This window comes from Doryrhamphus excisus, chromosome 2 (assembly GCF_030265055.1).
Source record: "Doryrhamphus excisus isolate RoL2022-K1 chromosome 2, RoL_Dexc_1.0, whole genome shotgun sequence".
NCBI lineage: Eukaryota > Metazoa > Chordata > Actinopteri > Syngnathiformes > Syngnathidae > Doryrhamphus > Doryrhamphus excisus.
In genome coordinates, this window is record NC_080467.1 from 24168439 (window position 1) to 24182631 (window position 14193).

The following is a 14193-nucleotide window of genomic DNA, read 5'->3' on the forward strand; positions in this document are numbered from 1 at the left end:
ATCTGCCCCCCCTTATGAGTTTTCAAGCACATGCGACCTTCTGCGGGCGAATGATGACCCTTTCTTTGTAAACGGCGAGGCCTGAGCATTCGCCGCCAGGCCACGCCCACCACGTGCGCTTTTCCTGCATCATGGTCCATCAACAGGCTTCACCAGGCTGTCAGGCAGTGACCTTGTGACCTCGGTGTTGATCTGATGAATCTCCTGCCAGAAAAGGCCTCATGTAGATGACACGCCTTTAGCCTGTCGCCGATAGGTGGCGCTGCGACGAAATCAGGAAGTGACCTACGGGGACGTTCGGGGCGGGGCCATGATCACATGTACCAAGTATGATGAAGATCTGACCACGTGGAGCCAAGTTATTCACGTCTACAGTTACGCTCAGCGTGCAAGGCCCGGACAGATGAAAAAGGGCAAAATTTGGGGGCGTGCCACGCCCACATCGTATGGAATATCCCAAAATCCTTCGCAATTTAACGTCGGCCGTCCGTCTAGTGTCCGTTGATGCTACAACGGAGTCATTCGGTCAAACCCCCTAGGAGGAGTTCGTCGAGATACGACCCCAACTTCTGGCCCGAAAAAGGCCGGCGCCATCCAAAATGGCCGACTTCCTGTTGGTTTTCCAATATGGGTTCTTGAGACTTTTTGGTCCGTCCTGTCACGATAGACGTCTCCACCAAGTTTCGTGACGATCGGTGAAAGTGGTGGCGGGGGCTAATTTTTTTTAAAATTCAAGGTGGCGCTAGAGAGCCAATTTTGGGACATTATATTTGAAACCCATAAAATATCAAATTTTTCGCCAGACCTGATGCGCTCGCCAAATTTGGTGAGTTTTCGGGCATGTTCAGGCCCTCAAAAAGGCCGTCATTTCGTCAGAATAATAATAATAATAATAAACATTACGATTACAATAGGGCTTTCGCACTGGTCAGTGCTCGAGCCCTAATAATAATAATAATAAACATTACGATTACAATAGGGCTTTCGCACTGGTCAGTGCTCGAGCCCTAATTAAAACTGCAAGCAGTGATGAGCGGGCTCGAGCACCCCGACGCGGTCGGGGGTACGCGCTGGTCGGGGGTACGCGCGGGTCGGGGGCGCGCGCGTGACCGGACGGGCGTGCGGACGCGCCGTACGAAAAACCGCGGCGATCGGATAAGCGGTAAGGGAGTTACACACACTGTCATAGACCAGAGGGTACCCCGAACCACCAGAAAAAAATTTGGGCAGATCCGACCATGTGGGAGGAAGTTACGGCAGATCTACATTTCCACCAGTTGGTGGCGCTATAGAGTCTATGGACACGCAGATTCAAAGAGTGGTGGGTGACCCGACCGACCAAAAAAAATTTAGAGACGATCCGACCATGTTGAAGGAAGCTATGGCTATATACATTTCCGCCAGTTGGTGGCGCTATAGAGTGTATGTACACACACAGTCATAGACCAGAGGGTACCCCAAACCACCAGAAAAAAATTGGGACCGAGCCGACCATGTGGAAGGAAGTTACGGCAGATATACATTTTCACCAGTTGGTGGCGCTATGGAGTCTATGTACACACACAGTCACAGAGTGGAGGGTGACCCAACCCACCAAAAAAAATTTGGGACCGATCCGATCATGTGGAAGGAAGATCCGGCTGATATACATTTCCACCAGTTGATGGCGCTATAGAGTCTATGTACACACAGTATAACAGACCAGAGATTGACCGAACCCGGCCAAAAAAATGTGGAGACGATCCGACCATGCATAAGGAAGTTACGGCAGATATACATTTTCGCCAGTTGGTGGCGCTATACAGTCTATGTACACACACAGTCATAGACCAGAGGGTACCCCAAACCACCAGAAAAAATTTGGGGCCGATCCGACCATGTGGAAGGAAGCTATGGCTATATACATTTCCGCCAGTTGGTGGTGCTATAGAGTGTATGTACACACACAGTAATAGACCAGAGGGTACCCCAAACCACCAGAAAAAATTTGGGACCGATCCGACCATGTGGAAGGAAGATACGGCTGATATACATTTCCACCAGTTGGTGGCGCTATAGAGGATATGTACACACAGTATCTGACCATGAATCAGGAAGTTACGGCAGATATACATTTCCACCAGTTGGTGGCGCTATAGAGTCTATATACACACACAGTCACAGACTGGAGGGTGACCGAACCCACCCAAAAAAAAAATGGAGACGATCCGACCATGTATAAGGAAGTTACGGCAGATATACATTTCCACCAGTTGGTGGCGCTGTGTTTTGAACATGGGTTCTGGAGCGTTAGGTGCGTCCTGTCATGATAGACGTCTCCACTGAAAATCATAGTGATACGTGCCACGGGTGGCGAGGGATAATGAATTGAAACTTCTAGGTGGCGCTAGTGTGTCAATTTAGATTGGTGTCACATGGGAGCACCACCAGGGCGCTCAGGCCTGGATTCTGACCTTACGTGTAAGATTTCAGCAGCCTGTGACCTTCTGCGGGCAAAATATGAGCCTTCGATGGTCAATGGCGAAGGCTGACCATTCGCCGTGGCCACGCCCACCACATGTGCTTTACACACATCACAGTCCATCGAATGACATCATCAGTCTGTCAGTCAAACTGTGTATTGACTTTGATGTACATTGCTTCAAGGCAAGGCCAGACACCAGGCAGGGCCAGATAAGGTAAAAGTTAAGGTTAAGGTAAAAGTTTGGTGGCGTGCCACGCCCACATCCTAAGTAGCAGCCCAAAATCCTTCGCAATTTAACGTGGGCCATCCGTCTAGTGTCCGTTGATGCTACAACGGACTCATTAGGTCAAACCCCCTAGGAGGAGTTCGTCGAGATACGACCCCTACATCCTCCCCCAAATGGCCGCCGCCACCTAAAATGGCCGACTTCCTGTTGGTTTTTGAACATGGGTTCTTGAGACTTTTTTGTGCGTCCTGTCACGAGTGATGTCTCCTCCGAAAATCATGCCCATACGTGCAACGGGAGGCGAGGGATAATTATTTTAAAACTTGTAGGTGGCGCTAGTGAGTCAATTTGGCTTGGTTTCAAATGGGGGCCCCACCAGGGCCCTCAGGCCTGGAATCTGCCCCCCCTTATGAGTTTTCAAGCACATGCGACCTTCTGCGGGCGAATGATGACCCTTTCTTTGTAAACGGCGAGGCCTGAGCATTCGCCGCCAGGCCACGCCCACCACGTGCGCTTTTCCTGCATCATGGTCCATCAACAGGCTTCACCAGGCTGTCAGGCAGTGACCTTGTGACCTTGATGTTCATCTGATGAATCTCCTGCCAGAAAAGGCCTCATGTAGATCACACGCCTTTAGCCTGTCGCCAATAGGTGGCGCTGCGACGAAATCAGGAAGTGACCTACGGGGACCTTCGGGGCGGGGCCATGATCACATGTACCAAGTATGATGAAGATCTGACCACGTGGAGCCAAGTTATTCACGTCTACAGTTACGCTCAGCGTGCAAGGCCCGGACAGATGAAAAAGGGCAAAATTTGGGGGCGTGCCACGCCCACATTGTATGGAATATCCCAAAATCCTTCGCAATTTAACGTCGGCCATCCGTCTAGTGTCCATTGATGCAACAACGGACTCATTCGGTCAAACCCCCTAGGAGGAGTTCGTCGAGATACGACCCCAACTTCTGGCCCGAAAAAGGCCGCCGCCATCCAAAATGGCCGACTTCCTGTTCATTTTCCAATATGGGTTCTTGAGACTTTTTGGTCCGTCCTGTCACAATAGACGTCTCCACCGAGTTTCGTGACGATCGGTGAAACTGGTGGCGGGGGCTAATTTTTTTTAAAATTCAAGGTGGCGCTAGAGAGCCAATTTTGGAACATGATATTTGAAACCCATAAAATATAAAATTTTTCGCCAGACCTGATGCGCTCGCCAAATTTGGTGAGTTTTCGTGCATGTTGAGGCCCTCAAAAAGGCCGACGGTTGGCAGAATAATAATAATAATAATAATTAAAACTGCAAGCAGTGATGAGCGGGCTCGAGCACCCCGACGCGGTCGGGGGTACGCGCGGGTCGGGGGTACGCGCGGGTCGGGGGCGCGCGCGTGACTGGACGGGCGTGCGGACGCGCCGTACGAAAAACCGCGGCGATGGGATAAGCGGAAAGGGAGTTACGGCACTTGCAATTTTCCGCCAGGAGGGGGCGACGCCGGCGGCGAGGCGGGTGCGTGGTCACGTCCCGTCCGGCGCCCCGAACCGCCATAAAAAAATTTGCGACGACCGGACCGTGCGGTAGGTACTTGCGGCGGATATACGTTTCCGCCTGTGGGTGGCCCTATACAGTCTATGCGCCCACACGGTAACGGACCGGAGGGTACCCCGAACCACCAGAAAAAATTAGGTGCCGATCCAACCGTGCAGAAGGAAGTTACGGCTGATATACATTTCCACCAGTTGGTGGCGCTATAGCGTATGTACACACACTGTCATAGACCAGAGGGTACCCCGAACCACCAGAAAAAAATTCGGGCAGATCCGACCATGTGGGAGGAAGTTACGGCAGATATACATTTTCACCAGTTGGTGGCGCTATAGAGTCTATGTATACACACAGTCATAGACCAGAGGGTACCCCGAACCACCAGAAAAAATTTGGGACTGATCCGACCATGTGGAAGGAAGTTACAGCTGTTATACATTTCCACCAGTTGGAGGCGCTATAGCATATGTACACACTGTCATAGACCAGAGGGTACCCCGAACCACCAGAAAAAAATTCGGGCAGATCCAACCATGTGGAAGGAAGTTACAGGTGATATACATTTCCACCAGTTGGTGGCGCTGTGTTTTGAACATGGGTTCTGGAGCGTTAGGTGCGTCCCGTCATGATAGACGTCTCCACCGAAAATCATAGTGATACGTGCCACGGGTGGCGAGGGATAATGAATTGAAACTTCTAGGTGGCGCTAGTGTGTCAATTTAGATTGGTGTCACATGGGAGCACCACCAGGGCGCTCAGGCCTGGATTCTGACCTTACGTGTAAGATTTAAGCAGCCTGTGACCTTCTGCGGGCAAAATATGAGCCTTCGATGGTCAATGACGAAGGCTGACCATTCGCCGTGGCCACGCCCACCACATGTGCTTTACACACATCACAGTCCATCGACTGACATCATCAGTCTGTCAGTCAAACTGTGTATTGACTTTGATGTACATTGCTTCAAGGCAAGGCCAGACACCAGGCAGGGCCAGATAAGGTAAAAGTTAAGGTTAAAGTAAAAGTTTGGTGGCGTGCCACGCCCACATCCTAAGTAGCAGCCCAAAATCCTTTGCAATTTAACGTGGGCCATCCGTCTAGTGTCCGTTGATGCTACAACGTACTCATTCGGTCAAACCCCCTAGGAGGAGTTCGTCGAGATACGACCCCTACATCCTCCCCCAAATGGCTGCCGCCACTTAAAATGGCCGACTTCCTGTTGGTTTTTGAACATGGGTTCTTGAGACTTTTTTTGTGCGTCCTGTCACGAGTGATGTCTCCTCCGAAAATCATGCCCATACGTGCAACGGGAGGCGAGGGATAATTATTTTAAAACTTGTAGGTGGCGCTAGTGAGTCAATTTGGCTTGGTTTCAAATGGGGGCCCCACCAGGGCCCTCGGGCCTGGAATCTGCCCCCCCTTATGAGTTTTCAAGCACATGCGATCTTCTGCGGGCGAATGATGACCCTTTCTTTGTAAACGGCGAGGCCTGAGCATTCGCCGCCAGGCCACGCCCACCACGTGCGCTTTTCCTGCATCATCGTCCATCAACAGGCTTCACCAGGCTGTCAGGCAGTGACCTTGTGACCTCGGTGTTCATCTGATGAATCTCCTGCCAGACAAGGCCTCATGTAGATGACACGCCTTTAGCCTGTCGCCAATAGGTGGCGCTGTGACGAAATCAGGAAGTGACCTACGGGGACCTTCGGGGCGGGGCCATGATCACATGTACCAAGTATGATGAAGATCTGACCACGTGGAGCCAAGTTATTCACGTCTACAGTTACGCTCAGCGTGCAAGGCCCGGACAGATGAAAAAGGGCAAAATTTGGGGGCGTGCCACGCCCACATCGTACGGAATATCCCAAAATCCTTCGCAATTTAACGTCAGCCATCCGTCTAGTGTCCGTTGATGCAACAACGGACTCATTCGGTCAAACCCCCTAGGAGGAGTTCGTCGAGATACGACCCCAACTTCTGGCCCGAAAAAGGCCGGCGCCATCCAAAATGGCCGACTTCCTGTTCGTTTTCCAATATGGGTTCTTGAGACTTTTTGGTCCGTCCTGTCACGATAGACGTCTCCACCAAGTTTCGTGACGATCGGTGAAAGTGGTGGCGGGGGCTAATTTTTTTTTAAATTCAAGGTGGCGCTAGAGAGGCAATTTTGGAACATTATATTTGAAACCCATAAAATATCAAATTTTTCGCCAGACCTGATGCGCTCGGCAAATTTGGTGAGTTTTCGGGCATGTTCAGGCCCTCAAAATGGCGCTCAAAGGCGGAGAAGAATAATAATAATAAGAAAAAGAAACGGAACGATTACAATAGGGCTTTCGCACTGGTCAGTGCTCGAGCCCTAATAAACATTACGATTACAATAGGGCTTTCGCACTGGTCAGTGCTCGAGCCCTAATAATAAACATTACGATAACAATAGGGCTTTCGCACTGGTCAGTGCTCGAGCCCTAATTACGATAACAATAGGGCTTTCGCACTGGTCAGTGCTCGAGCCCTAATAATAATAAGACAAAGAAACGGAACGATTACAATAGGGCTTTCGCACTGGTCAGTGCTCGAGCCCTAATAATAATAATAAAAAGAAACGGAACGATTACAATAGGGCTTTCGCACTGGTCAGTGCTCGAGCCCTAATAATAAACATTACGATTACAATAGGGCTTTCGCACTGGTCAGTGCTCGAGCCCTAATAAACATTACGATTACAATAGGGCTTTCGCACTGGTCAGTGCTCGAGCCCTAATTACGATTACAATAGGGCTTTCGCACTGGTCAGTGCTCGAGCCCTAACTATGACATTGTATATAACATGAGCGGAACATGTGCAGTAGTGACATTACTGATTCCAGTATCCATTTACCCTATGAATGTTGACATGTTACTAAATGCTATCTTTGAAGCAGATGAACATCACCTCCCAAACTACTTCCAAACGAAAAGGGAGGTTCCAGACACCGACTGGATGACGCAAGACAATCCCACTTACATCGATGCCATCAGCGTGCCACGAGGGGTACCACTAGAATACAAACTAGTAAATCAGGTTGCAGCAGGTTTTGAAAGTATTATCCCATGGATAAGTTAACAAAAATGTGGATAGGATTAACTACCTCCACTATGACATACAGAAGCTTGGGAACTACACCGAGGCCGGACTCACAGCAATTGGAAAAAAACTCCATACCACGTCACTCATGGCCTTCCAGAATCGCATCGCCTTGGATGGACTGCTGGCAAATCAGCAAGGAGTGTGCGCCATGCTTAACAAATTTCCCCACTGAGGGACGAATAAAGGCATATCTTAATCTTAATCTTAATGCTTGGCGACCAATGTTGCATGTCCGTCCCCAACAATACAGATTCCACAGGAATGCTGATGCGTGCGATCTCTGGTGTAAAGGCGCTAAACACCAAGATGAAGAACACTGGTGTTAACACTGTGTTTGGTGACTGGTGGAGAGCATTTTGGAGACAATGGTCCCCTTACGTGATGTCCGTGCTTATTGCAGTCGCTGTTGCCCTTCTTTTGTGCGCCTTATGTGGATGCTGTATCCCTATCTTGAAGGTTAGAATCATATGGACTGTGAATTTAACCATGGCACCAATGGCAACAAAGATAAATGAAATGTACCCCCTACTGGTGGCAGGTGGCAGCGATGACAGTGAGGATGACTAGGACAACCATTGTGGATATGCTCCTGACTTGTTTCTGACTTGTACTTGTACTGACTCAGATGACGAGAACACTTCCGTTTAAATGTAAGCATATTTTCTGACAAAGATGACCTGCGAGGAAAAAACCAAGAAGAGACCCAAGGAACAACAGCAAACAGATAAAAGCGTGATAAACAGGAGGGAAATGTTAGAATAAAATGTAGATACAGGTATTATTTTGTTAGTTATCACCCTTATATCCATTTGCTTAGACAATAGAAAGTGTTTGAATGTGCTGAAGAAGGAATGTTCCCGTGACCCTGATCAGAGCCCCCCAGTGACCCCCAGGTCCTGGAGGTGCCTGGATGCACCAACAGCGACTCTGCAGATGCTCAAGTTAATCCTGCAAGAATGTGTCAAGATAAGAACTCATAAAACATTAAAAGTAGTTGCTCTCACATACACACACGCACATAGACAAACAAATACAGCTCGTGCAACTGTCTTCTCCACCCCCCCTTAGAGTTGCACGACCATGTAGTAGGGACCCCCGAAAGAGAATAAAAGGAGAGGAGTGTGAACTGCATATTCAGAGTGGAGCGGCATGTCACTGGGTATGTGGTTTCACTCTCCTCGCTGCGAGAAACTTTGAATATTGTTGTCTGTCTCTTCTGTATTTGTGTATTTAAGTGTTTTTACAAGTGTCACAGGAGTTTGAACCTGACATAAGCACGATTAAAAAAAAAAAAACTGTCTAGTGTTCTATTGTCTGTTCCCTCTGCCTCATGTATTCCTTTAAAATATCATTGTGTGTGTTGTCTTGTTGTTCTTGTCATTGTAAATATTGTAAATAATCCCTATGTGTTAGTTTGTGTTTTGTGGATTGTGTCTGTGTTGTAAATAGTGTACATATTTTCTTGTTGTCTTGTGCTGTATAAACTGTTTTTTTTGTATTTATTGAATTTTCCATATTAAAAGACCCCCCCCCCCCCCAAAACACCCGATCTCGTCCGATCTTGGAAGCTAAGCAGGGGCGGGCCTGGTTAGTACTTGGATGGGAGACCGCCTGGGAATACCAGATGCTGTAAGCTTTTTATGGTTTCTGCTCTTGCCTGACAGCAGAGGACGCTGTTTGACACTTTTTGCTGGAGTCTAGTTTGGCCTGCGTCGCCTTCAAATAGGATCTTTTCAGTTGACCCTGCAACTTACGGCCATGCTACCCTGAAAACGCCCAATCTCGTCTGATCTCGGAAGCTAAGCAGGGGTGAGCCTGGTTAGTACTTGGATGGGAGACCGCCTGGGAATACCAGATGCTGTTAGCTTTTTATGGTCTATGTCTATGTCTGTATAGCACATCATGACTGGTTCAAGACTCTTCATCGTTGTATTTAGTAAACATCAACTGTTTGTATTGTTTCTTGAATTGGCTCATCGTTGTGCATTTTTTGAGGGTCTTACTCAATCCATTCCATTGTTTGATTCCACATACTGAAATGCTATGGCTTTTTTAACGTAGTCCTAGCATAGAAGTGTTTCAAATGTACTTCTTCCCTGAGATCATATTTCTCCTTTCTTGTAGAGAAGTATTGGATGACATTTTTAGCTAATTAAGTAAAAATATTGTATTATGTGAAATATCTGTCCTTTTTCAAGCTAATCAGTTATAATCAGCATTTGCCTTGTAACTTCAACTTGTGGGCGCACATGCTCTCTCCCCCATCCCCTCTCCAACAGGTTGCAGAGAAGTTCAACATGGAGTTGGCGGCAGATTCCATCTCCGTCAAAGTGTCCGAAGCCATCATTCACATGCAAGAAAACAGCGTCAGCATCTCCACCAAGGCAAGGAAGTTGACAAAGTTTTAGCATCAGTTGACATATGGTCAATGACTTATTGAGTCCAATTTCACTATGATTCGACTAAACACTCTAAAGTTCAAGACCCATTTCCACTTAATTGGATGATGATTATTGTCTCATTTGAATGTCCTTCCTGAGACAACATGTAGCGACACTGCAGCATTCCCACACGCAGCATGATGTTCGTACTGTGAGACTGAAACCTGGCAAGCCAGTCCACCTGAGAAGCACCCACGTCCTCCTCAATACTTGGCAGCGCTTCAAGGAACAGGGAGTTCTTTCCTTCACAGCTTGGCTTTTTTCTCTGATAAAGAGAAAGAAAGTGTGACGTGACAACGGCAGTAAAACCATCACCTTGGATTTCTGTGATTGCTGCACCAAACTTTCGACCACGGACTCTGAGTCTGAAATTGATATTGTTCCTGTAGGTCTTCCAAGCTTTTGGAAACCCCAGACTGCTTCCGGGACGATCCAAGCGCTCACCAAAGGAGTCGGGGGGCAACAGGAGGCCTTTCCGCACCTACACCCCGGAGGAAAAACCCACCACTGCTGCAGGCACCAACTTGGACCGACTGGTAAGAATAAGGTTAAACTTAGCTTAGACTGTCCACTTTTGTCTGTACTTGGGAAATAGATCCAAAGTTCGAGATTGAATCCGATCTATCTATCTAGGTCATTGTAATCTCAGCATTGATCGATTGGACTGGACTGGTCAGGTTGAGGTAGAAGACATTTTCGCCTTTCACCCGAGTACATTTACTCGTTTCATGTTGAAGACTGGACAGGACTCTATCTAGTATCTATTGTAATCTTTGGGCATCAACATTTTTTTCTGTGTCACGATTCTGTATAAATCGTGGGGCAGTGAATCGATCACAGACTATTCAAGTTGTCTTAGAAGACGTTTAATCTGTCTAGTCTGATCCAGAGCTAATATTACCGATATTACCGATCGCAACTGGACTGGACTGTTGTTTGACGGTTGTCTTAGAAGACATTTCGCCTTTAGACTGAGTAGACTTCATCAGTTCACGTTCAAATACCAGACACTACTAGAGCTCAGAAAACTCAGACTAGAACTGTACTATGTATTGTAATCTTGGGGCATTTAATTGATCTCAACTGTATAAATCTTGGGGCAGTGAATCGATCGCAAACAGACTATTGAAGTTGTCTTAGAAGACGTTTCATCTGTCATCCGAGCAGGCTTCATCAGTTCATGTTCAAAGACTAGACAGCTGTAGTCTGAGCTGTTTGAACTCTAGTCTGATCCAGAGCTAATATTGCCGATATTACGGATCGCAACTGGACTGGACTTTTGTTTGACGGTTGTCTGAGAAGATATTTTGCCTTTAAACTGAGTAGACTTCATCAGTTCACATTCAAAGACCAGACAGGACAAGAGCTCAGAAACTCAGGCTAGAACTGTCCGTAACTAGAACTGTATTGTAATCTTTGGGCATCGAATTGATCCCAAATGGACTGTTCAAATTGCCCTAGAAGAAAAAGGTAGACAAAGACATTTTTTCTGTGTCACTATTCTGTATAAATCTTGGGGCAGTGAACCGATCGCAAACGGACTATTCAAGTTGTCTTAGTGGACGTTTCATCTGTCATCCAGGCAGGCTTCATCAGTTCAGGTTCAAAGACTAGATGGTACTAGAGCTCAGAAAACTCAGACTAGAACTGTCCTATGTATTGTAATCTTGGGGCATTTAATTGATCTCAACTGTATAAATCTTGGGGCAGTGAATCGATCGCAAACGGACTATTCAAGTTGTCTTAGAGGACGTTTCATCTGTCATCTTCATCAGTTCATGTTCAAAGACTAGACAGCTGTATTGGCTGGCGACCAGTCCAGGGTGTACCCCGCCTCTCGCCCGAAGACAGCTGGGATAGGCTCCAGCACCCCCGCGACCCTCGTGAGGATAAGCAGTAGAAAATGAATGAAAATATCAATATTAAAATCTCCACACAGTGACACTAATTACCTGATTGCTGGATGTTGCTGTGTGAAAATGTACACCATTTCCTAAGTATACTGCTTCACTGGGTTCTGTTTGAAAGGCACGGGCGGATAAATGCAATTGAACGCTCTAATGTAGCAATTTCGCAGGTTCTCTGTGTCAAAGAGGTGAATGAACAAGACAATTTTGAAAGTATTATTCAGACTCGTAATATAAGACTCAATAACCTCCACAGAAAGCAGCCTTTCTAACAATATTTGGATTCCCACAAATCCATCAATTTAACGCTCAAAACTATGACTCATGTGGAACTGCCTCCAGCCCCCGCGGCTTCATACGCTTCCCTCCCACCCTAGCAAAGAAGCTGCACACAAGAACGCTTCCAGGCTTGAAATGACGACTCACAAACTGCCTCCGTACAGGTTACTGAACTGAAGGAGCGCTTGCACACACCATCTGCAATGATGAAAAGATGGCAGCCGATGTCACAAACGAGGACCGCTGCTGGAACGGGCAGACCCGGGGGAGGTTAGCAAGCAATTGAATTTATCTATCACCCACAAACTGTCTGACGGGAATGATGATGGATGCTTTTCTTAACACGGATACAGCAAGCGGTTATTCCTGCTTTGTGTGGACACATTCAGGTATCTTCCGGAGGTGACGGGTGACGGCCTGGCCAGCCAGATCAACAACCCTGAGGTGGAAGTGGACATTGGACGGCCCGATGTGAGGACCAGACAGCTGATCATGGAGCTGAGGGTGGCCACCAACAAACTGAGACATGCAGAGTGGACAGGACATGGACTTTATGGACAGTCAGTACCTTCACACAGTCACTTCATGTGCTTTGTATCGTTTTGCCTCAAATAGTGGCCTCCAGAGATTGGAGGACATCTTTTGCCTCTCAGGAGAAATCATTGCAGGTTCTGCCACTAGGGGGGTGTCATTACCTGTACAATGACTGATCATTGCATCATGTGTAGACATCTTTACCACGACACACACCAACACTTGGGGGGATGTGGCATCTGTAAAGCTGAAGTGGAGTTTAAAGAGAAGCTAAACATTTTGACATTGACCTAAAAAGAAATAGAAACTGGAAAAAAAGGGGTGAATGTTTTAGTGTAGATTCATACGGGACACAATTGTTTTGTCCACAAAAAAATTCAATATTAATTAATTCATTCATTTTCTGCCGCTTATCTTCACAAGGGTCGCAGGTATGCTGGAGCCTATCCCAGCTGTCTTCGGGCGTGAGGCGGGGTACACCCTGGACTGGTCGCCAGCCAATCACAGGGCACATATAATATTCCATTTGGTTACACCAGCACAAAAAACATACCAGCCCAAAATATGTGACTACTTTTAATCCCTATACTACACAAAGCACTAAATATCGCTATATCACCATTCTAAAAATTCTAAATCATATTAGCGAAATGTTCAGTCTTGAAAAACATAATGCTGTGCTGGCTGTTGAAGTGACATAAATGCGTCATTTAATTTATTTTAACCAAATAATTAGAAAAATAGCCGTGGTAAGATATCATTGAACTACTTCTTGGAAGAATGGTTCTCAACTGGTTTGCTAGGCAGTGGCCAAAACCCCAAAATTCATTAATTCATTCATTTTCTACCGCTTATCCTCACCAGGGGGTGTATGCTGGAGCCTATCCTAGCTGTCTTCGGGCGAGAGGTGGGGTACACCCTGGACTGTTCACCAGCCAATCACAGAGCAGATACGTATAGACAAACAACCATTCACACTCACATTCATACCTATGGACAATTTGGAGTGGCCAATTAACCTAGCATGTTTTTGGAATGTGGGAGGAAACCGGAGTACCCGGAGAAAACCCACGCATACACGGGGAGAACATGCAAACTAGGATTGAACTTGGGTCTCCCAGCTGTGAGGTCTGCGTGATAACCACTCTTTCGCCGTGCAGCCCCCGATAATTGGTTTTCCAATTAATTTTCACGATAAATGATTCATGTTAAAAAAAATTATAATTTCATAGTTAAAGCCTTGAAAACCCATTTATGATTTTTTAAAATATGGTATACGGTTTTAACATTATTAGAGCGCTGTGGACATAAAATAACACCCCTATAGTCACCTTCATTCTCCTATTATTTATTGTTTACCACACAATGCCCAACCATTCACACTCACATTCATACCTATGGACAATTTGGAGTCAATTAACCTAGCATGTTTTTGGAATGTGGGAGGAAACCGGAGTGCAAACTCCACACAGAGATGGCCGAGGGTGGAATTGAACTCGGGTCTCCTAGCTGTGTGGCCTGCGCGCTAACCACTCGTCCAACGTGCATCAACCTTCCAAATATCATATATCAGCGATGAGATGTTGTTGCTCGTCTGTATGGCACGTTCTTCTCCAGCAGATATTTGCAGCTGTGTGTCGGACCGACAGCCATTCATTGTTCTTCCCATCCCGCGAGG

General features: G+C 47.0%; 1 protein-coding gene and 1 pseudogene across 1 annotated transcript in view; both read left to right on the top strand.

Annotated features, from left to right (window-relative positions):
- The window catches only part of LOC131104874 (uncharacterized), a 148975-nt gene extending 136440 nt beyond the window's left edge, over positions 1–12535 (top strand). Inside the window, exons 5-8 of the mRNA XM_058052514.1 lie at positions 9634–9738; positions 10185–10331; positions 12146–12251; positions 12371–12535. Coding sequence (XP_057908497.1) covers positions 9634–9738; positions 10185–10331; positions 12146–12251; positions 12371–12387 — 375 coding nt within the window. The 3' untranslated portion in view covers positions 12388–12535. The remainder of the gene's footprint in view (positions 1–9633; positions 9739–10184; positions 10332–12145; positions 12252–12370) is intronic.
- On the top strand, positions 9103–9221 carry LOC131123381 (5S ribosomal RNA; annotated as a pseudogene).
- Positions 12536–14193: the final 1658 nt, after the last annotated feature.